We start from the raw sequence: 25,051 nt of genomic DNA on the forward strand, positions 1-25,051 counted from the left end.
AATTTGCTTTGGTGGGAACTAGAAAATATCATCCTGAGTGAGGTATCCCAAAAGCAGAAAGACATACATGGTATATACTCACTTATAAGTGGATACTAGACATATAATATAGGATAAACTTACCAAAATCTGTACACATAAAGAAGCTAAGCAAGAAGGAGGACCCTGGGTAAGATGATCAATCCTCACTCAGAAAGGCAAAAAGGATGGACATCGGAAGAGAAAGAAAACAGGGAACAGGACAGGAGCCTACAACAGAGGGCCTCTGTTGATACCCAGCAAGATATCAAAACAAATGCTGAGACTCATAGCCAAACTTTGGGCAGAGTGCAAGGAATCTTATGAAAGAAGTGGGTGATAGTAAGACCTGGAAAGGACAGGAGCTCCACAAGGAGAACAACAGAACCAAATAATCTGGGCAAAGTTCTCTTTTCTGAGACTGATACTCCAACCAAGGACGATACATGGATATAATCTAGAACCCCTGCTCAGATGTAGCCCATGGCAGCTCAATATTCTAGTAAGGGGAACAGGGGCTGTCTCTGACATGAACTCAGTGGCTGGCTCTTTGATCATCATCTCCTGAGGGGGGAGCAGCCTGACCAGGCCACAGAGGATGACAATGCAGCCAGTCCTGATGTCAGAGGGAAGGGAAGGAGTACCTCCCCTATCAGTGGACTTGGGGAAGGGCATGGGAGGATATGAGGGAGGGAAGAAGGGTGAGATTGGGAGGGGATGAGAAAGGGGACTATAGCTGGTGTACAAAGTGAACAAACTGTAATCAATAAAAATAAACTAATTAAAAAAACACATTATCTTGGCAACACCAGCATAAAATAAACCAATGAAGCATTTAAAAAATGGAAAAATAAAACTGTCTTGAATACCCATCAAGGTTTGTCATAAAATGGAAGGAAAAAGAATAAGAAGCCATGGCTGTATTTAAAATAATTTAAATTACATATTAGCTCATTTCACTATAGTGTATGTGACACCACTATTATTTTATATACTCGTTGTGCATCCTCACGCATGTTTAGAGCAAAATTCCTGCATTTATACACATAAAATCAGTTGTAGGGTTGGCCTTATGCTTGGTCTCCACATCTAAGTTGTAAAATGTACAGTTGTCACTCCTTTTATAGGAGTTATAGTAGCAAATGGTGTTTAACTAATGTTTGAAACACATGCAACTTATTACAGAGTAAAGAAAACAGCATACAGCACAGCTCAGAGGACGGCATGCAACTAGATATCTTCTTTTCATATAATAGAGTAGCATCTTTGGTATTGAGTTTTGGAAGGTTAATATTTAATAAATAGAAAGTGGAAAAAAGATGAATGGAAGAGAAACATAAGAGCAAGCAAATTACAACAGGTTTAAGCTCATTATATAAATCTCACTTCTTCTGTAAGCATAATAAATTATCTTCTGAAAATAACAATAACTATCTCAGATATGTGGTAAATAAAAATAAAATTACATTCATATGAAACAGGATCATCGAAGTTAAAGGACTAGACACAATTATGCTAGTAATCACAGTGAATGCAGAGTTAAATGAAGCACATTGTTAAGAAAGGATAGAAATTAATGCAAAAGAAATAATCAGGGTTTCAAAGAGGATGGCAAGGCAGCAAAGCTATTTTAACTTGTGATAATGGGCTGGAGAGATGGCTCAGACGTTAAGAGCACTGGCTGCTCTTCCAAAGGTCCTGATTTCAATTCCCAGCAACCACGTGGTGGCTCACAACCATCTATAATAAAACATGGTGCCCTATTCTGGTGTGCAGGTGTACATGCAGGCAGGATACTGTGTGCACAATAAATAAATCATAAAAAAAAAGAAAACGGTGCGATAAACCTAAGGCTATAGCTGAACTGAATAGAACAGCAGAGTATACATGTTACGACAGAAATTTCAAAACTAAATGATTAAGAAGTTGTCTCCTGTGCCAATTAGTTCAAGGGTATTCCCCAACAGCATAGGCTCTAAGAGCAGCAATCAATAAATGGGACCTCATGAAACTGAAAAGCTTCTGCAAAGCAAAGGACACTGTCCTCAGAACAAAACAACAGCCTACAGATTGGGAAAAGATCTTCACCAACCCTATATGTGACAGAGGGCTAATATCCGGAATATATAAAGAACTAAAGAAGTTAAACAGCAAAAAATCAAGTAATCCAATTAAAAAATGGGGTATGGAGCTAAACAGAATTCTCTGCAGAGGAATATTGAATGTCAGAGAAACACTTAAAGAAATGCTCAATGTCATTAGCCATCAGGGAAATGCAAATCAAAACGACCCTAAGATTTCACCTTACACCTATCAGAATGGCGAAGATCAAAAACTCAAGAGACAACACATGCTGGAGAGGTTGTGGAGAAAGGGGAACCCTCCTCCACTGCTGGTGGGAATGTAAACTTGTACAACCACTCCGGAAATCAATCTGGCGCTTTCTCAGACAACTAGGAATAGCACTTCCTCAAGATCAAGCTATACCACTCCTAGGCGCATATCCAGAAGATTCTCAAGTACACAATAAGGACATTTGCTCAACCATGTTTGTAGCAGCCTTATTTGTAATAGCCAGAAGCTGGAAACAGCCCAGATGCCCCTCAGTGGAGGAATGGATGCACAAATTGTGGTATATCTACATAATGGAATATTACTCAGCAATAAAAAACAAGGAAATCATGAAATCTGCAGGTAAATGGTGGGATCTGGAAAAGATCATCCTGAGTGAGCTATCCTAGAAGCAGAGGGATGCACACAGTCTATACTCACGCATATGGACATATAGAATAAACCTAATAAAATCTGTACACCTAAAGAAACTAATCAAGAGGGAGGACTCTTGCTAAAATGCTCAATTCCTATTCAGAAAAGCAAAGAGGCTGGACATCAGAAGAAGGAGAAAAGAGGGAACAAGTCAGGAGCCTGACACAGAGGACCTCTGAAAAGCTCTGCCCTGCAGACTATCAATGTAGATACTGAGACTTACGGGCAACCTTTGGGCAGAGTGCAGGGAATCTTAGGCAAGAAGTGGGAAACAGTAAGATCTGGAGAGGATAGGAACTCCACAAGGAGAGCAACAGAACCAAAACATCTGAGCACAGGGGTCTTTCCTGAGACTGCTATTCTAACCAAGTACTATGCATGGAGATTACCTAAGACCCCTGCACAGATGTAGCCCATGGTAGTTCAGTGTCCAAGTGGGTTCCATTGTGATAGGAACAGGGACTGTCTCTTACATGAACTGATTGGTCTGCTCTTTAATTACCTCCCCCTGAGGGGGAAGCAGCATTACCAAGCCACAGAAGAAGACAAGGCAGTCACTCCTGATGAGACCTAATTGACTAGGATCAGAAGGAAGGAAAAGAAGTCCTCCCCTATCAGTGGACTTAGGGAGGGGCATGCATGCAGAGGGTGGAGGAAGGGAGGGATTGGGACGGGAGGAGGGAGGGAATCATGGGGGGGATACAAAGTGAGTAAAGTGTAATTAATAAAGAAAAATAAAATAAAAAACATAAACAAGAAGAAATACAAATTACCAATTACCAATAAAATCATTTAAGAATAAAAAATAAAACAAAACAAAACAAAAAACCTAAATGATCAGCCTTGAAGGCGTAAACACAAGTAACCTTATACAGAGTGAGTAGGTTATGGTTAGGAATATATGTATGGATGGATGGATATAAAGATAATTAACTGGAACAGAGGCTATGAATTTAAAAGGACAAGGAGGGGCACATGGGATGAATTGGAGGGAGGGAATACTTGAAGGGAGAGAAAGGAAAAGGTAAATGATGTAACTATAATTTCAAAAATAAAAGAAATAAATAAAAAGTATTACTTTGACCTTCTCAGTACACATTTAGATAGAAAGCTAAAGGAAAAGGAAACTAGACCCTACAATTGAAACACAGAGGTTGTGGAAACAGGTCCATTGACACTGCTTATGTGGCACACACAGAGACGATGCTTGAATCCCCCAGGAAGGTGCATATCCAAATCTCAGCACTTGGTAGATGGAGAAACGAAAAGCTGAAAGTCAAAACTGCAGAGTGAGTGTTAGGCCAGATGCACAATATGAAATTCTATCTAAATCAATAAAAAACAAATAAGTAAATATTTTAAAAATCAACATATTTAATATACTTTCAGATTTTATCCATATGATTATAAAATTTTTAATTAGGAAATGTTGACAAAATGATCTGATGGAAAATAAAGATATCAGATAGTTCATATTCACTGATAATAACTCACTAAAATTAAAAACAAATAAAATAATAATAAACATAATCATATTATAAACAGGAAATATGCTTCTGGAAAGCATTGATTCAGATGGGAAAATTGTACGTGATTTACAAAACAAAACACTATTTCATAATAAAAGTTGTATTCCATGGAAATCTAAAATTTATTTTTAAAATACAAGAATGTCATATTTATTTTTGGAATATCTAAAAGAGAGACAAATAAGGGCTGGAGGGAAGGCGCAATAGTGTGCCTTTTGCAAAGGACCTAAGTTTGGCTCTGGGCACCCAGGTCAGGAAGTTAACAACCACTGCTAACTCTGGTGCCAAGGGGGCCAATTCTGTCTTCTGGACTCCATGGGAACCTGCATGCACACGTGCACATTCTCACTCGCACACATATATACACATAAGCCAAAAAACAAGCTAAATAAATAAAAACAGCAGGAAAGATGGAAATGGTAAAGGCATTTCAGAAATAAAACAATATAAAATGAAATAGCTGAAAAGATAAATAGAAGCAGCGATATGTATGTGCCATTTCACTGTAAAAGTGACCACATTTACCTTCTCAGTTGAGAAACTGTGATAGATTTAGGACATTAAAAGAATGTCTAGTGAAATAGTTTCTTCTCTTGCAAGTCATCTACAAATGGCCTGACCCTTCACTTGTGTGCATTACAGGGCCCAGTCATTGCAGATACGTTTTATAATTGTTCTGTGTTTTAAGGAATATTATCACCTTTCTAAAATGTACTGAGAACTTGGATTAAAGACAGCTAAGATTTTCTCTCAAGCTTTTCTCCCATTCTGGTTTGAAGAAAAAAAGTAACTAGAGCAAACTCAAAAAACAGCCACTGCCTTCTCTCAAGATAGGTGCTCTTTAGATCTTTCTCTGGTGTCTGGATTCCATACAAGCTCACTCACATAGTATCTTCTTGTTTTACTTTGCATTGTAACTGAGAGATCTGACCATTTTGTTGCAAACAGTAGTTAACATTATCAGTAGTATATTACAATTTATTTATCCTCTGGAATGTTGATTGCTTTTTGGCTGTTTTCTTCTTTGGGCTATTAGAATAATACATTTGTGTGTGTGTATGTGTGTGTGTGTGTGTGTACACATATATTTATGTGTATGTATTATATATATGTGTGTGTGTTTGTGTGTGTGTATATTATGTTGGTATAATGTTCTTTTGAAATGTATACACCTTACCCTTGTTCATTCAAATGCTGATTTCTCCCCTCTCCCCCACTCTCTGGTTTCAATCTGGATATTGCATTGTGATACTTATTCTAAGCATCTGTCTCAATTTTGTGTAAACAGGCCAAAATAAAACAACTAGCCACAGTGTTGAACGATGGGAGGAGCCAGAGGGCAGGAAAGAGGGGAGGAGGGAAAGGGCAAGGAGGGAGAGCTAGGAGAGCAGAGCTGGAGGAGATGTTGGAACTACATGGATATGGACTGGACATAATATATCACTAAAAGCAAGTGTAATGTGGGAAATCTAAATGTTAGGAAACTGAGAGCTTGGAGGTTTAGGAGGGAGTAACTATTGCCCAGCATTGTGTTCTAGGTTAACTAAATAAACCTAGTTTCTGTGTGGTGGTTTGATTATACAGCTGCTTAGGATTAACAGCAGCATTAATAAAAGATAAACCAATAGTAAATATTAATCACCACTTACAACAGTATTATATATATTTAATGTGCCAGGTGAGCACCCAAGGCAGCACCCAAACTTTTGTGCCAACGGATTCTGAGCTACAGCCATGCAGGAAATGTTGATACTCAGGATATTCATTCATAATGATTTCAGAAGCTCTTTGACACTAAGGTCACCATAAACAAACTTAGAAAAATAATTTGGAAGTATTGAACACATAACTACAATATGCGATATCAGTATACTGCTAATGTCCAGTGTTGAAAGGATATGAAAATTAAAATGTCAGTTGTTCCATGTCTGTCTATCAGTTAGGGGTGGGAATAGGATAAAGATTCTATTCAAAAGGAGTTTAACTAAAAGAAGTTTAGTTAAGAGACCGTTTACAAAGAGGAATGTGAGATTAAAGGGGCAGACAGCACATGCTAAAACACCCGGGAATTAGCAGCAAACTGACAGAGCTTGTCAACATCCTGGACCTGAAAGAACTCGCTAGATCTTGTGGGAACAGAGCCAAGCAGCAGCATGCTGTACTGGAGTAAACCTAAGCTCCTTGCTTCTTTTTTAGATTCCCTCCTTCTGCCCGGTCCAACAAGTGCCCAGGCCTCCTTGTCAATGGAGGGATTGAGTATAGAGGGCAAAAGGTTAGCCAGCACAGTGGCCTGCTGTGGAGTGCAGTAGGGTCCCATGTGGGTGCCCTGGTGCAGAAACAGCACATGGATGTGTAGCGCCCTTGGATACATCCATCTAATTAGGGAAAGCACATCAGATTTGGGGAGTCCCTTGTGATTATTCAATCAATGGCTTCATTAGCTAGAATAGCTGTGAATTCGCAAATGCTAAATTGAACCTGGCATCCTGCCCTTGAGAACCAGTCTCCTAGTCCCCACTCAAAGGGGACTAAAACAACACTAAATAAGTCTAAGTCGCCTGGAAAAAAAAATCTTAAATAGAAAGCTATTTCAATGCCTGAGCAAGTGCTACTTAACTTGTTATTTTTTTTAAAGCTTTTGTTATTTTTCTTCCCAAGGATTGATTAAAAATAAATGTTGAATCATGCTAATCTTTCTTCCTAATGCTACAATGAGCACTTACCCCCCAGCATACTACCTTTACACTGTGATAGTTGTAAATGTTTTCCGACTCTATCTTTAAAAATCACTATCCTAAACAGTATACAAAACATGAACAACCTTTGTCACCCTGCCATCATGGCTGCTGGCTGTCTAATTTCACTTCTAACAAATATGTGCCAGTCACCAGAAAGTGGCTTCTGAAATAGTGGTTGCTTTAGTTAAATGAAACAGAACATAGGAGCAACAAGAATAAATTACTGATGGATGCTAGGATCCATTAGCTTCTCAGTGTCCTGCATGGCTTGCCCTGAATGAACATGGATCAAGGACTTCATTTTCCTCATGCATCCTTGGGGATAGAAACTCAGAGATAAGAGAGATAAGAGTGATGGTATCTCAGCCAGTAACTAATGAAAATACCTTCAGTCAAAATCAGAACTAAAGTAAGGACAAATACCTAAAAAAAAAAGGGGGGGGACAACTTGGGAGAAAATTACATATAAGTTAACCAGAAATTAAGTTGTCTAATATATTTTTGAAAGTGATTATTTCTTTATTTAGTATACTAACGAATTGGAGCTCCACTATATGTTCGTAATTCTGGGCTTTCAAATCAATGTATAATAAAATATCAGAAATTAATCATGTATAGAATCCCACTCAGAGTAGAAGGGACCTACATAAGATGTATGAAATTTGGTGACAGTGAATTCATTTTTCACTGTGGATCTACCATCTGTCCTTTTTATTTTGTTATTAGAACACTTAATTCACATGAGAACCTTTGAGACATCAAGTTATTAAAATGCTGTAAAGCACAACACCATATATTCATATGATTCATAATATTAAAATTGAGAGGCATTTTGTGAAGGGACTTTTCATAATCCTAAGAAGGAAAACCAACAGCAGAGATAGAAATAAAAGCAATAAAAATTGAACATGTGAATCAAACTCACTCAACACATGAAAGTCATTGTCAAGGAAAAGGAGGTAGTTTTTTTTTTTTTTTCCTTTGTTTTCTTTCATGGTGGAAACCAGTCCAGACTCATCAGGATAGAAAAGCTTAGGCTATAAGTGGATACTTTGTGAACTTTGTTCCTATTTCTTCTGACATTATCTTCTCACATGGAGAGATCCTGGTATTCCACCACAAACATGAAGATCTCTTAAAGTACGCTTGGCAATTCTTGAAGGAGGGTAGAATCTTACAGAGGTGCGGGTGTGGTGGTGCACACCTGTAATACCAGTACTCGGAGAGGCAGAGGCAGGCCAATCTCTGTGAGTTCAAGACTGACCTGGTTTACAAAGCAAGTCCAGGACAGCCAAGTCTACACAGAGAAACCCTCTCTCTCAAAAAAATCTTCATATATGTGTGTGTGTGTGTGTGTGTGTGTGTGTGTCTGTATACTCACACACATATAGTCTTACAGAGAACCCGCAAAGTCAAATGTTCTTTACAATGCTAAGAGCTCAATTGCCTTTTGATGATTTATTGTTGTTGTTATTGTTAACTCGCATGACAGTTCGGGGGCATTTCCTTGAGACCACAAGGCATGGGATAGTACTGTGGCATAGCAGCAGGAACTACTGGCTGACTTTTCTTCTGTTTTAAATATTATATCAAATGTCAGTGCATACAGTCGATCCACGTCAGCTAAAGCTGTTCAAGGTCCTCTGTAAGGCATAAGGGCACAACTGATGTGTGAGACCAAAACTTTGAGAGCTGCTAGAACTGAATGATGACAGAATATCCATATATCTCTATGTCAGAAGATATAAGAATAGGTACCAAGTTCACAAAAGCCATGTATATCCCAGAGATGAGGGCAAGTCTACCATTGTGAGACATCATCATGAGGCATTGTGACCCACACACTGGCTGCGGCATTTTTAGATTTGGCTTTAAGTCTTGTTTCTTTCATAACCGGCCGACATTAATTTTCCATTTCTTTTCAAGATTATTGGTACTCAGAGATAAGTCTGCTCTTATTAGATTATTAACTATTATAAGAATATATACATAGTATTTTTCTTCTCATTACACAATAGAAACACCTAACAGTAAGTAACCAAAATATAAACCTTTATAAAGAACCACTTGGAAACTGCAGTATGAAATAAAAACCCTGTTTTAAGGTTATACTCCAGGAGCTGCAAAATTCTAAAGGAAAGCATTGCAAACTAAAGTTACATTCTTGACTTTTGAGCTTTTGACCAAATACACTTTCTCAGCTGTCTCTTTCATGTACAGATATAAAGGAACAGACGCTGCGTCATGTAAGGCCAACATCAGGTCCATGTGTCTACATCAGTCAAGCTTGAAAAAATAACAAGACAATGACATTTGTTGGTTTTAAGTCAGTTTAAAGTCTGTGTGTGTGTTTTGGCCTTATTGGGACCATTAAAGTTTTAACTCTCACATAAATAATTTTGCACATTGGAATCAACTGACTGGGTGTCATAATTATTCTGGATATAGAGACAAAAAAATGAAATTTAAATGCCTCTCTGCTTACTGAGTAAATCTGTACACTCTAAGCCTACTTGTTTAACAAGAACCTGGAACTTTTGCCTTCAGTTACGTTTTGAGGTGGTAGGTGAATTGGGCTACTTTATTTCTTGGGAGACTCCTCCCTGGAAATTCTCCAAGTGGTAACTCATAAATAAGTTACTAATGAAGCTCGGGAGAAAATAACCAGTTTAAGCAACACAAAGTATGTCTTCTTCTAAGTGGCTTTTTAAAGCAGCAGATTTGCTTAGAACCATAAAGAAAAGACCTCTGCTATAGAGGAAAAGGATGCATGGTTTATTATAAGGAAAATTCAGTGTTTATATTCTGCACAGCAGCCATTGATTACCTTGACCATAATAACCTTACAAATAATTATCAGTTTTCTCCTTTGGTTTATAACTTGTAATAACACCTTGATATGTAATCACTACCACTTATTTTACCTAGCCTATCTAGTATTTGTGGTAGGCCAGTCACCCCCTCCCTTCTAGCTAGTATTTTTTTAAAGAGTTTTCTCTCATTAAAAACAAACAAACAAACAAAAAAAGTTTATCTTCCAATTGTTCTTAACGTTCTCCAGAGATCAAGTAGCAAGAAGGAAGAAATAAATGCAGATTTCTCCATTATTAGAGATGTGTGTGAGATTTGGTACAATTATTTCATGGCTTGCACAAAAATAAGTTTTTAAAATTATCCTGTAAGAAACAGTTTAACCCTAGAATGTATCACATTTCTGTTCTTCCTGATAAGCATAAAATTAACCAAAGCAACGAGTGTGAGGCCTCCTTTCCTGAAGGTGTGCATCGTTTGCACATTTATTTTTCTTGTAGATTATCCTAAATTAATACTCTCACAAAGCATCTGCTTGGGTGTGTGTTCAAAGCTTGTCCAGTCCTCTTAGGTTTTGTTCATTTGTTTGTTTTATTTTTCTTAGTGCATTTTTGTCAATGGTAAATAATCCTTTGCAATTAACTTCATAAACCCTGCCCTTTGGAACCCTACCTTTATTCTCAAGTCTTTAAGCTCTCTACTGATGACTTTCACAGCCATGCTTCTGCTCTAAATTTTCATGTATGTATGATTGAAATATGCTTTTAAATTACTTGGTAAACTATTAAAGACCTAAAATATTATCTGTCCTGCCTCTAGGCATCGTCCTACTATCACTTTAGATGTCTACCATTTCGTAAAAGTACCACATGCTTACCAGTGTTGCTACTGGGGCATCCAAATTCATTTGGGTCCAGCTTTCATCCCATTTTTCCAAGAACATTTTATCATATTTGTGTCTATAGAATTAAGGTAGCATAGCAGGACAGGGTTAATTTTCTCTGGGAAGTAGAGATGTATGTGCATGGAAGAGGTGATATTTACACACTTGACATTTGAGAATAAGCTTCAAAATTAGCAGAGAAAGAAATTTCTGGTAGAGGAAACAATAACAACTTTCTCCTGATGCCAAGAATTTTAGCTTTTCAACAATTGGCTGCGACAATACATGTTTATTTGTTTGTTTGTAATTTTTTTCATTGCAGCAGGCCACTTTGCTGAAAAATGCATTAGATAACCCCATCCCAAAAAACAAAATCACAAAGGGTGTTGAAAGAAAGCAATAAGTAGTATGTGAAACAGCACTATAACAAGTTTCCAGAAAGAAAAATCTCAGTCAGGGTTTTATTATTAGCAGACCATGTAGCTCTGTGATTGGACAAGTACCTAAATAATAATGATAACAATAATGATAATACTAAATAGTGTGGCATAAAATAATTCACATATTTCTGGGTCTCCTATTCGGTTCCATTGATCCACCATTCTGTTTCTATGCCAGTACCATGCAGTTTTTATTACTTTTGCTCTATAGTACAGCTTGAGATCAGGGATGGAGATACCTCCAGAAGATCTTTTATTGTAGAGGATTGTTTTAGCAATTCTGGGTTTCTTGTTATTTCATATGAAGTTGAGAATTTTTCTTTCCAGATCTGTAAAAAATTGTGTTGGTAATTTGATGGGAATTGCATTGAATCTGTAGAGTGCTTTTGGTAAGATGGCCATTTTTACTATGTTAATCCTGCCAAGCCATGAGCATGGGAGATCTAAGGTGCTCAATCCCCATTCAGAAAGGCAAAGAGGATGGACATCGGAGGAGGGAGAAAACAGGGAACAGGATAGGAGCCTACCACAGAGAGCCTCTGAAAGGCTCTACCCTTCAGGGTATCCATACAGATGTTGAGACTCATAGCCAAACTTTGGGCCGAGTACAGGGAATCTTATGAAAGAAGTGGGAGATAGCAAGACCTGGAGAGGACAGAAGCTCCACAAGGACAGTGACAGATCCTAAAAGTCTGGGCACAGGGGTCTTTTCTGAAACTGATACTCAAGCTAAGGACCACTCATGCAGATGGCCTGAAACCCCTGCACAGAGGTAGCCTGTGGTAGTTCAGTATCCAAGTGGCCTCCATAGTAATGGGGACAGGGACTGTCTCTCACATGAACTGATTGGCCTGCCCTTTAATCACCTCTCCCTGAGGGGGGAGCAGCCTTACCAGGCCACAGAAGAAGACAATTCAGCCACTCCTGATGAGACCTGATAGACTAGGGTCAGAAGAAAGGGGAGGAGGACCTCCCTTTTCAGTGGGCTGGGAGAGGGACATGGGTGGGGAAGAGGGAGGGTAGTATTGGGAGGGGAGGAGGAAGGAAGGTACAGGGGGGATACAGAGTGAATAAACTGTAATTAATAAACATAAAAATAATTAAAAAAGAAAAATAATTAATTCATATAAACTCTTGCATTCTGTCAAAAATCTTTAAGCTCACATTTGGAGAGATTAAGATGTGAAGCAACAAAATAATGCAAGGCCTTGATTGGGAGCAGTCCTGAAGCCAGACAGCAGCGTCTGATCCCTAGAGTCAGCACCTACTGAATCCCTCCAGCTGGGTAATGCTGTTCCCTGAGCAGCAGAGGGATTGATAGTACTATTCTTTGCTGAGACTGTTTTAAACTTCAGCTTGTTAATAAATGTAAAGTGCTCGGTACAGTTCTCGGGACCTAGAAGAGAGCACCTACTATCCCTGTCACCGCTACCACTATCTATGGTGGTGTAAATGTGTAGGAGGACCAGCCGCACATCTGCTGACTTCTGCCTCCGGATTGATTTCTTTCAGCACAAACCCCATCATTTTGCTAACATGGTTGTGACTTAAATGATGGCGTGCGGATGTCACTTAGGAGGCCTCTGGCCTTTCTGTGTTATTGCACACTGTGTAGTTTAATTAGGATTTAATGTATCTGGGACAGATGTTCAGCTAAATCAGACAAGAACTGAAAATTTCCGGTAAGGTCTCTTTAAACCTGTGCAAACATGTATACATGATCAATCTTCATGATCATAGATACTCTGAGGGCACCCAGTTAATTCCATGAGAAACTGAGTTGTATTACAGTGTCTGTGTTAATATAACCTGTAACTAGGTCTAAAGATCTATGCTAAAAATAACATTTCAATCTTTGTGACTTTGCTACACCAGCAGTAGGCACTGATCTCCTCCCAGCCCGGGCTGGGACTCAAAGTAAAAGTTCACTAGCGAAATAATATAATATATGGAGTGAAGTGAAGTGCAGATTTCTTCTGCAGCACTAGGATGTCAGTTTAGTAAGACCTTAAAGTGCTGATGTGTGCAGGAGACATGAGTGTTTTAAGGCAAAGGACAACTTTCTGGGTGCAGAAATAAAAGACAGAGATTCAGGTCTCATCTCCAGCTATTAAGCCTGAGATGTCAGCTCTAAATCTCTCTGTACCTCTCTGTTTATGTTCAGTTTTTAATTTTATTATATATATTACAATTTATTCACTTTGTATCTCCACTGCAGCCTCCTCATTCATCTTCTCCCAGTCCCACCCATCCTCCCTCTTCTCCCCCATGCCCTGTCCCTAGTTCCCTGATAGGGGAGGTCCTCCTTGTCTTCTATCTGACCCTAGCTTATCAGGTCTCCTAAAGGCTGGCTACATCATCTTCCTCTGTGGCCTGGCAAGGCTTCCCCAACTCAGGAGGAGATGATCAGATAGCCTGCCACTGAGTTCATGTCTGAGACAACCCCTGTACCCCTTACTAGGGTACCCATTTAGAAAATGAGCAGCCAGTGGGCTTCCTTTGAACAGGGATTCTAGGTCTTCTCCATGCATCTTCTTTAGTTGAAGTATTGGTCTCTGAAGGCCCCCGAGCCCAGGCATTTTGGCTCTGTTGTTCTCCTTATGGAGTTGCTATCCCCTCCAGGTCTTTCTATCTCTATTTTCTTCCATAATGATTCCTGCACTCTGCCCATTGGCTATGAGCCTCAGTATCTTCTTCAATACCCTGGTGGGTAGAGTCTTTCAATCCTTTGTGGAAGGCTTCTTACCCATTCCTTGTCTTCTGCTACTTCCGATGTCTATTCTGTGTGTCCTTCTGAATGAGTTTTAAGCATCTTCCCTAGGGTCCTCCTTGTTGTTTAACTTCTTTAGGACTATAGATTTTAGCATGTTTATCCTATACAATATATCTAATATCCACTTATAAGTGAATATATATCATGTGTGTCTTTCTGCTTCTGGGTTACCTCACTCAGGATGGTCTTTTCTAGTTCCCACCATTTGCCTGCAAATTTCATGATTTCCTTGTTTGCTGAGTACTATTCCATTGTGTAAATGTACCACACTTTCTGTATCCATTCCTTTGATGAAGGACATCTGGGTTGTGTCCAGGTTCTGGCTATTACAGATAAAGCTGCTATGAACATAGTTGAACAAATGTCCTTATTGAATGGTGGGGTATCTTTTGAGTGTGTGCCTAAGAGTGGTATAGGTGGATCTTGAGGTAGCACTATTCCCAATTTTTTGAGAAAGTGCCAGGTTGATTTCCAAAGTAGTTATACAATTTTACATTCCCACCATCAATGAAGGAGGGTTCCCCTTTCTCCACATCTTCTCCAGCATGTGTTGTCACTTGATTTCTTAATCTTAGCTGTTCTGATGGGTGTGAGATGAAATCTCAGGGTCATTTTGATTTGCACTTCTCTGATGACTAAGGATGTTGAGCATTTCTTTAAGTGTTTCTCTGCCATTAGATATTCCTCTTTTGAGAATTCTCTATTTAGCTCTGTACCCCACTTTTTAGTTGGATTACTTGTTTTGTTGGTGTTTAACTTCTTGAGTTCTTTATATATTCTGGATATTAGCTCTCTGTCAGATGTAGGGTTGGTGAAGATCTTTTCGCAGTCTGTAGGCTATCGTTTGTTCTGATGACAGTGTCCTTTGCTTTACCAAAGCTTTTCAGTTTCATGAGGTCCCATTTATTGTTTGTTGATCTTAGAGCCTTGCTGTTGGCGTTCTGTTCAATGCAATTCCCATCAAAATACCAACACATTTTTTACAAACATTGAAAGAATAATTCTATTTCATATGGAAAAACAAAAAGTGCAGAATAGCTAAAACAATCCTGTACAATAACAGATCTTCTGGAGGTATCTCCATCTCAGATCTCAAGCTGTACTATAGAGCAAAAAAACTGTCTAAAATACAACTGATCAAGAAATGGTTTCAATACCTCTTCTTGGCTTATAAGGAACAGGCCTTCCCAGACAACTCCTGACCCATTTTTAGGACTCTCCTATGATGGGCAAGCTTTACAGTAATCAACCTTGATGTTTCGGGTCAGTTTTCTAGATGTATACAGAGCATGGCTTCAATTTTCTGTGACGAAGACAGAAATCCTCCTCCCATGCTACTTCAAGCTTGGGTGTCTTCTGCATGGAAGACAATATTTTCATCCATGGAATATAAGGAGGAAAATGCCTCCCATTCCCTCACTAAATCCTTCCACATCAGCTCGTCTTCCCTGATGTATACCTTCCATTTTCTCAGGTTATTGCCTAACTTTGCCTCTGGCCCAGGCAAGCCTACATATAAATTCAGAAGTTTTGGAGAAGGAAAAAAAGGGGGGGGGGATATTATTTAAATCCCTAAACTAAATTCCTTAGAAATCTTTGGCAAATTTATATTTTCTGCGTCAGTGCACTGCCATATTAATCAACTAATGAAAATTATTATGCAAATTTTACTTCCATTATAAAATAATTTAGGGATGTGTGATTTTTAACCATTTTCATATTCACACGTATGTGCGTTTGCCACAGCTGGAAAAAAAATCTTGTTGATTTGAAGCCTAATGAACAGTGGGAAAGTCATTGTAAAATGTACACAGGGTCTGGGCTATTGTCCTGACTGTTTTGTCCTTGGCAGGTGCCATGTCAGTGTTGTAATGTTATGATATACTGCTCGTTGATGCAATTACAGTTGTCCAAGCACATCTTGGTTTCAGGGCTTGAGATGTATTAGCGGGATAATGAGATAGGGAGTCTTGATTTGTTTTCGTTGAGTATTGATCAAATAAATGACGGATTCTGTAAAAGATGAGCAGGTTTGATTACCCCAAAATGCATTTCTCAGGAGCAGACAAACCATAATTTTAATTGAAATTCTTTTTTGCAGAAGCAGCTTAGGTTGTTATTTGAAACCTGTGTATAAACAGCCTTTGTACATTTCCAGGGATAATTGTATGAATCTATTTGTAAGAGACAAAGTTATTTAACTTGCTTCTCCAGAAAATTCATTGGAGCAAATTCGCGCGCTCTCTTGTAAGGCAGACAATTAGAACATGCGACCATTTTGTGTTATGGACTATGTTAAATAGCATGATATTAAAGGTTCTCTTTTCTTTTACTTCGCTGAGATTTCCAACTCTGTGCACTGTTGTTGTGTGTCCTGTAACCTTCCTTGCCTTTGCACTGCTATGGCAGGAAGGTGAGCCTACTGCAGACTATTATGTGCCCATCTACTGTCCTGATGAATTAACAAAATAAGACGAGGCAAACAAAGCTTCCTGTTTTGGGAATATCAGCAACTATCAAGAAAAAACCACTGCTCTTCCCCTTTGCTCACTCTCTCTGTTATGGTATGCTCTTCACTGGGGACCAGGACTAAAGCACTTGGTCAAAACTCATCTTTGTTCTTCCAGTGAGGTCCACTGTCTCTTCTCCATGGTTAGCTCCTATGTCTCACCACCTCACACAGAGTTTTCTACTTCCCTTCTAAAACCTGTTCAGAACTCTGCTGCCTGTTTTTTAGAACTTAGAGAGGAGTTCTTGACTCTGCTGTGCCTGGTGTTTCCAACACTGCAGCCAGGACAATGTTCCTATGGTATCCTAAATGACAGAGGATGCATCTCTCCACAGAGACATCACCACTCTGGTGATTAGGCTTGTACTACCATCAAAGCAGATTACATGGTCTTTTTGCCAGCTGATGAAAACATAACTGCTTGATGTAAACTGTTTCCTTGGGATTGTGTTTTGTGTTAAGAGAAAAAATTGTTTCAGTTGTGCTTTTGTGATACCTTTCATGATAGGGTTGGGACTAGATGGAAATGTGATTTAAAGTGGTATACTCATGCTGTTTAGAGGTGCCAACACAGAATGGGGGAAGGCAGAGGTCTGTAAATGACAAGGTTAGTGAGAAACAGTACCACTAAAAGTAGGCATGTTATTGTTGTGCAAGAATGGCCCTTGTCACATCCCAGATTTTGTTTGAAAGAGTCTGCCATGTTTAATGACAAATAAGGATCCTGTGATTTTTCACTTACCAGAACTAATACTGTTATTTTAAAAAGGAAAGAAAGTATCAAGGATGTTCCATGGCTGTCCAGTAGTTCCTATGTCTTATTGCTCTGCATGAATGAAGAACTGGCTTTATACCATGCTGCTAATAAACACGAAGAAATTTGTATTAACAAGTTCTTGCCTCGCTATGTCTATTCTGACACTAACCATCTCTCAAAACACGCAAGAGAAGCTAGCAAATTCATGCTCACTTTTCCATGAGGGCTTAAATTTCTAAAGTGAATAATAAGTTTGATTTTTAAAATAATTTTTTTTGAAAATAAAATGTGTAAACTCTTGAAAGAATTCCATTTAAATATACAAGAAAATAAAGCCATATCATACATGCAAAATGTAACCAAATCTTAAGGCCAAGACCTGGCCATCCTTTCCCCTTGCCTATGACACACACCATGTTAACAGCACCAGTTAACGCCAGGTCTTCTTCTTTGTTCTCCTGCTATGATGGCACAGATAACTAGTCCTCAGGGACCACATTAGACCATGGTGAATCCTACATTGTATGAACAGCTATTAATATTTTAAACACTGTCTGCTCTCTGGTACTATGGTATTACGTCATCATTTATACAATAGAATCTGTTACTGGCTTGAAGGTTTTGAGAGCTTTAGTGTGCCAGTCATGAAGTGGAAGATATAATTATATTAATGCAATTAACATGTACAAAAGGTAGACCTTTTTAACATTATTTCAAATGTTTCTGATATTGTCTGGTCCAAAAATAACTACTTGATTAATTTGCCTCATAAGAAATATCTCTATGTAGGTCAGGATGAGATCATTTGAAAAATCTGCTCCTCAGAGAACTTTTAAGCCACCAAAAAAAAAAAAAAAATCATCTGAGAGTTGGAGCTGAATTATATGGTCATTTTAGTTCTCAGAATTCAAAGCGTAGATGGCTGGAATCATGTGCATGTGATAATTCTAGGCTACTCTCAATAAATAATACATGTCATTTCTGCTTCACTGAGACTGTCACTGACTGTTCTAAATGACTTTCAACACAGGGCCCAACCTGCTCTCCCAGAGTGCACTTCAGCTCAATTCCAAACCTGAAGGGTCTTTCCAGTATCCGGCCAGCTACCATAGCAACCAGACCCTGGCCCTGGGTGACACAGCCCCTTCACAGCTCCCAGCACGCAGCACGCAAGCCAGAGCAGCCGGGCAGAGTTTCAGCCAGGTAAGGGCCCTTTGCTCTTTTATGTGGGTGCGTTCCCAGGGGGGCACAAGGAATATGGGATCCAGAAGGTCTATGTGGGTGTGTCACAGAACTTACAAAAAGGGTCCTTTGCTATGAACTAAGGAAGGAAAGAAATGTCAAAATATGAGTGTAGAGTAATACGAAATTAAAAAAAAAACAAAACACTTTCTTTAGGAATGACTGTGAGTCACTAATCTTGTATTTCTGTTTTATGTATTGATAGTACAGAAATTAATATGGAAATGAGCATATAGTTATCATATTTAGATCTATCTATGCTATCAGTAGCTCAAACATTCTGAATTTCTGAGTTCACCTGAGGAAAAGACAATAGCCTTTATCCTTAAAAAAAGCCATGCAATTATTCTTTGAAGTTTAATCCTATCAAGGAACAGTGTAAACTCTTAATCAAGTGGATAAAACTAGACTATAGATAATTGTGTTTAGCTTAGAAATAGTTACACTTTGTCAAGTCAGATTTTGAAGTATACCCTTTGTTTTTTTTTAAGGCGTTGTGAGTATTTTTATAATTTCGCTCTAAAAATTTATTATCTTTAGTTAAAAACAACTCAGTTAAGAGAACCAGGTCTAACACATGATGGTACTCATGCATAAGGGTGTGTATAGACATATACACAAACACATACACATTCTCCTTTGAAAACTTTTATACCACCTTAAAAAAATCTTTGTATGGGTGTGGGTGTGGGTGTGGGTGTGACATTTTTGTTTTTATGATTTGAATGTAGCATATATTAAATCAATCCACCAAAAGTAATATATTCTAGGGTTATCTTCTTTAATGAAGCTTTGAATATATTTTCAAATGTATATGGTATTCTGAACTTCTATGCTTTTGATCCTAACTTTGAAATAAACTGGCTGGTTATTTCTTAGGCACTTATTGAGTACCACATTTACCAGGAACCCTTCCCAAGTCCCAGGACCCATCACTGAGTTCTCTACCCCATCTCACTTACTGATTTCCTGAGAGGTACTTTAAAGTAGGTTCTCCTCTATGTAGCTGTAGGACCTCTCAAGCCATATGCACCCACGTAAGGTATGTAGGAAGATTCAGATTAGAATGGTCTAGTGCAGCCACTGAAGCAATCAAGTGACATTGAGCATTTCATTTCTTATGGTTAAGTCATTCTGATAATTGTATTTAAAAATGACTTCTGTCCTCAAGCAACTGTCTTGCCAGCTGTGGTTTTGTAAATATTACTTTCTTGTGTGCTGGGCTGTAACAAGATAGATAAGAGAGAATTATAAAGCATTTCATTGACTTGAATGCTTGGCTCTCAGCCTCCCATGCAAGTTTAATCAGAAAGTGTGACTACATTGTAAAAATGTCACAGCTACATATTTGGAGTCATCAGAGTTGTAGTTTGAAGACACCAATGAGTGTGAAAACTCAAGATACAACTTTAATAGGGGTCCAGTGTTGTGGAGTAGAGAGGAGGAATCAGGAAGTCTGAGGACTCCAACCAGGCACTGATGGACTAATGCACTTTTCCCAGCAGAGCTGAGATAGAAGTTGACCAACTCAACTCTGAAAAGCTCAATGGTTGTTGGTGATTGGAAACATGACAGACTCCAGCTGTGTGCTGTATATGAGGAGGTGACTCGCTGAATACCCCATAGGACCTGTAATTTCAAAGCAATAGTACAGAAATGCTGAACCAGAAAACTAGCAATTTAACCAATTCGTGTTACACCCTTGGAAATAGCGCATGCAGGTTCCATTTCAGTAACATCTCATTCAGATCCACTGGTTTTACAAAGCCCATGTGAAAAATTCTTGTCACTATTCTAAATGGTATTACACCTCTCCTTTAAGAAAGATTAAATTTTTTGCGTGTCCTGTTGTTATCACATGCTACAAAAAAAAAAAATGTGGCCAATGGATGATGAGCTGAGTAAGATCAATGACCAACTGAAAAATATTTATTCATTCTCTCTAAAGATTACAATTACAAAGTGATATGAATAGTTTCTCTCTGGCTCACAAATCACACCCCTGTGTGAATATGAAGTAGTGTCATCAATGTCTAAGATTCTGTTTCCAGTGCCTAGAAAGATTCTAGTTTATCCAGCCCTCTGGGAGTTCATTGAATGACCATTACCAAATTCTGCAGTAGGCCTTGGAGATGGATGCAAAACCTCACTGTGTCCATCCCAGAATCTCATCAGTCACAGAAGTGACTGTCAGGCAGTTATCTTGTGTTGCTGGCTATACTTTCCTCAGATGTGAAGGTGAATTCATGAAGTAGAGCTGTAGGACAGCAGATGAGCTGCCCACCCAAGAAATGACACATCCTTTCCAGGAAGTGATATATCCTGATTTACATACAGCTCTCTTTTCCCCATCACAAAGGCTCTGTTCATCCTAGTTGCAAACATAGCTTTTAAGCAGGCTGTGGATTACTGCTCCCTGTCTCTTTGCTTTTTCTAAACCAACTTTGACCTTTCAGTTGGCTCCTATAAGCAGTCCTAATAGAACTGAGCTTTCTCCCATTAACTTGGTCTATTACCTGGTCATTCATTGATTCATCAAGACATTTGCTCTATGCCTGCTGATGTAATAAAACCTGTATTCTTAGGATGATGGGAGTATAGAAAATAGACATGGTCCTGGTCCTTGGGACCATGACTCTAGCAGTAGGCATGGAAATTAGGAAATCAACACTTCAAATAAGCAAAATGCATATAATTCACAATATATTAGAAGGTGATGGTCACTGAGGGAAGGACATGCACACAGAATAAGATGATATTCAGAGAGAGGAAAATAAAACAAGATGAAATCTTGCAGAGAAGACATTTGAGTAAGGACACTAGGAGAAGCTCCTGGCTATCTGGGGAGTGGTGAGTATAAGAGCCTCCAGTCGGAGTTGTCTGACATATTAACAAAACAACACATAGTTGGATGCAGCTAGAGCAGGAGTCAGGGATTTTCAGTGACTGGAGATTCAGTGGATCATTGATAGAGCTCAACATTTAGTACAGTGAGAAACCAGTAAACAGTCCTGAGCACAGTATGGATATATAGGATTGTCCTGGCAGATTTTGTTGCAGAACAGGTTCCCATCAGTTTGATTCAACGCGGAGCTTCACCTACAGAAAATTATTTCTATGCTCACAGTAACCAGAGCTGGATTCACCAAAATCTACAAGGGACTGCTAGAACCAGAGTGATTTTACCATAATGATACCATACTGGCTTCTGTTCTGGGTAGGCTGGAGAACAAGGAGTTAGCTAGCTTCCAGGTTTTGCTTGCTTCCATGCATGCAAAATTTCCTGTGAATTATTGAAATTCTGTACACACATCTTCTGGCATAAAAGAACAACAATGAAAATGATTTTTTATCATATCATGATATCATAATACCATCCAGAAGTGACTCCTCAAAGAAACAACATATATGAGAAAAATGAAATTAAATATCTGTGGACACAACCCTGTAAAAGTGGTATTGGAACTGAGAGTTGTTTTTCGTTTTTATTTGTTTTGTTTTGTTTTTTACCATTCACATGTTTCTAAGAAGTGCTAATGTATATTACAGTAATCCTAGGGAAATGGCCTGCAGGAAACCGAGAACCCTATCACAGTTATCTACAATGAAACCAGATAATACAGTGGACACTAATAATCTTCATTCCTTTTCAATCTGGCCTACCTGTTTAATGTCACATTGATTCCATGTCTTAAAATCCCTGTGTATGCTATATCATAATGTTGGTTATGTCAGTGTTCATGTCTCCCAAAGAGCATTCCTGCAACATTGACAGGTAGACGACTATGTTATAAGTGGTGTTGGGATAGGCCATAATGTCCTATACACTGCAGAGGAGGAGAAGGTTCCCCATAATCAGCCATTGTATCAATCTCAGCATGGGGTGCACCACTCTTGCTTGCTTAATTATAAAATAAATTGTCCTAAAGTAACACTTTGACAGAGAAGTTACCAGCACATTTAGAAGATATATTTCAACATAGCTCTCTGTCATGTAGAAGTCGCAGTCTGCACCCAACATGCAGCATGTGGAGTAGAGAGCATGTTGTTTTGTGTATTTCCCTTGGCATATCTGTGGGACTCTTGCAGCAAGGTTTTTTTTTCCACATAGTTTTAAAATGCTTGCCTCTTATAAATCTGCATTTTTCTCCTTTGCTTTCAAGTTTTCCCCCCTATTTTCTTTTTCTAGCATAAACATGTTTAATCTGGCTTTGACAATCGAAATGTTTTGTATTGCAAGGAGTATGTATTCATGTTCTATGCTAACATTTCCTTTTCTGTGCAAATATTTAGAGTATTAAAATTGTACTGACAGAGCTTCATGCTGAAGTGAAAGTTTTCTGTGATATATTTTTTGCCAGTGTTCATGTAGACTTTAAAGAGACCTACCACCAACATACCCTTCTTGACTTACAGAAACTGTCTCTAGGACCTTTGTGACATTGTTTTGTATTTTCTTCTCCACTTTATTTTTTCTAATTGGGACATAATGAAATGACTATAAATAAAATACTTAATACATTAGTTACTAGAGCTGACCCTACCAAGTTTTATTAAAAAGAGACTAAAGGACAGGAAAAATCAGTATCCAAGTATTCAAAGATCTGTACCATCATGTTTGTCCTAATGACATCCTAAGGACTTAAGGATTGGGGAATTTTAGTACTTGGTACCTCCTGTCTGCATTGCTAGGGGTAGGATGGCTTGCAGAATCTCTCAATATCTATGATGCATGTTCTCATTCTCCCTCCTCTTCCTGTTCTCCACACCTTCTTTCTACACATTTCCCTCTTCCCTTAGTCCTCTCCCATTTCCTTCTCTTTCCTTTACTACTTTCCATAACTTTTAGACCCTCAAGTAGAGGGAACAGTAAGGATTGCCTTCATGATGGTCCATGAGGTCTTTTGGCCCTTTATCTGAGAGGGGGGAAACCCTATCTTCATCTTTTTTTTTCCTCAAAAAAGTTGAATTTGTCAGTGAGATGTTACCCACAATTTTAGTAGTCCTTTCTTTCCCATTGATAGTAACCACTGTGGCAGCTAGTGTCTTCAGGGACAATACAAACCCTGTGCATAAAACCTGTCTCTTCTCTTTATGTTGCTTATCAGTTTTTATCAAAGCCAGTACCCCTTGAGAGAATCGCTAGACAAGCATCACATCATTTTACTTGACTGTCTCCAAACTCAGATCTCTCCTACAGGACCAGGATTTGTCTTCCTTTGAAATGAAAGGTCGCCATTGCCTTCTGCAGGCCACTGCAGAGGAAAGTTTATCAGATTCCTGTGGACAATGGTAATAATGCATAAACAAATCTATTATAATCCAGAGAGTAAATTTGGGGGACATGGCTTATGTAGGCATGGCAATTTACCCTCTGAGCTACATTTTTTAATTAATTTTTTATTTTTTTACATTAATTACATTTTATTTGCTTTGTATCCCAGCTGTAGCCCCCTCCCTCATTCCTTCCCAGTCCTACCCTCCCTCCCTCATCTCCTCCCATGCCCCTCTCCAAGTTCACTGATGGGGAGGTCCTCCTCCCCTTCTGTCTGACCCTAGCTTATCAGATCTCATCAGGACTGGCTGCAATGTCCTCTTCTGTGGCCTGTCAAGACAGCTCCTCCCTTGGGGGGTGGGGAAGGCATGAATTCAAGGCCAGCCTGAGCCACATTTTATAAAGCAATTCAGTAACACCACTTGCATTTTAGAGTTGGTAATTTCTTCTTCTTTGAAAGGTGGGGGATCCATACTTGTGTGAACTCCTGAGGTCTAAACCAACATATCCAAAGGAAGCACACTGATTTCTCTAGAGGTTTAATCAACACAGAACTGGCGTTACAAAATCATCATATTGGATGCTTCTCATTGAGAAATCAGTATCTCCAAAGATGTCATTGCAGTGTCTTGTCTCTCATTCTGGTTCTCTGAATCACTGGAAGAGTACATGTTGGTCATCAACTTGCTGTCTCACCACATTGTCATCACTTAGACCACATTGTGTTAAGATAGTTCCTGCAAATGCCAGCCCAAGTCCTTCCTGATGCAAGCCAGGGATATGCATTCCTACACTTCTCTTGACAGCCCACATGTAGAGCCTCTGCCTCCTCTGAAATGCGGTGTCCAGGCTTTACTTTCATGACCCTGTCCTGACCCAGAAGCACTTCTGCCAATAGAGACTTGGTCACCACCATTCAGAGCTGTCTCTGAACTTAGGAGGGAATACCTTAAATCTGCCCATGTGTTGTAACTACAGGAAACTGAAAAAGGCCAGCATAAGGTAAAAAGGAGAGAGCAGACTGTGAGGGCTATTCATGAGGATCACTCAGTTTGGGAAGTCACCAACCAGCAACTTCCATTGTCTACTCCTGTCCTCACTGCCCTGGCTGCCTAACATTCTGGGTGAATATCACTCCTCTCAGAGCAGGGCTGCAGCAAGCTACTTCAGCATACTTGGCAGGTCTCAATGTGTCCTCACAACTGCTGTCATAAATCAGAGGCCTGTTTTAAATATGTGGCATTGTTTAGTGTCATGGTGTACTCGTGACTGAACTCAAGATTCCTGAGAGCTTGTGGTCTCAGATTTCC

At 39.0% G+C, this 25,051-nt stretch overlaps 1 protein-coding gene across 2 annotated transcripts in view; it reads left to right on the forward strand.

The window, feature by feature from the left end:
* The window catches only part of Ctnnd2 (catenin delta 2), an 894,554-nt gene that overhangs the window by 482,252 nt on the left and 387,251 nt on the right, over nucleotides 1-25,051 (forward strand). For both annotated transcript variants that reach the window (XM_055618984.1, XM_055618985.1), the window contains exon 6: nucleotides 18,255-18,427. In XM_055618984.1, the coding sequence (XP_055474959.1) occupies nucleotides 18,255-18,427 (173 nt within the window). The remainder of the gene's footprint in view (nucleotides 1-18,254; nucleotides 18,428-25,051) is intronic.

The sequence above is a fragment of the Psammomys obesus genome, unplaced genomic scaffold (assembly GCF_907164565.1).
Source record: "Psammomys obesus unplaced genomic scaffold, mPsaObe1.curated_primary_1811, whole genome shotgun sequence".
Lineage (NCBI taxonomy): Eukaryota > Metazoa > Chordata > Mammalia > Rodentia > Muridae > Psammomys > Psammomys obesus.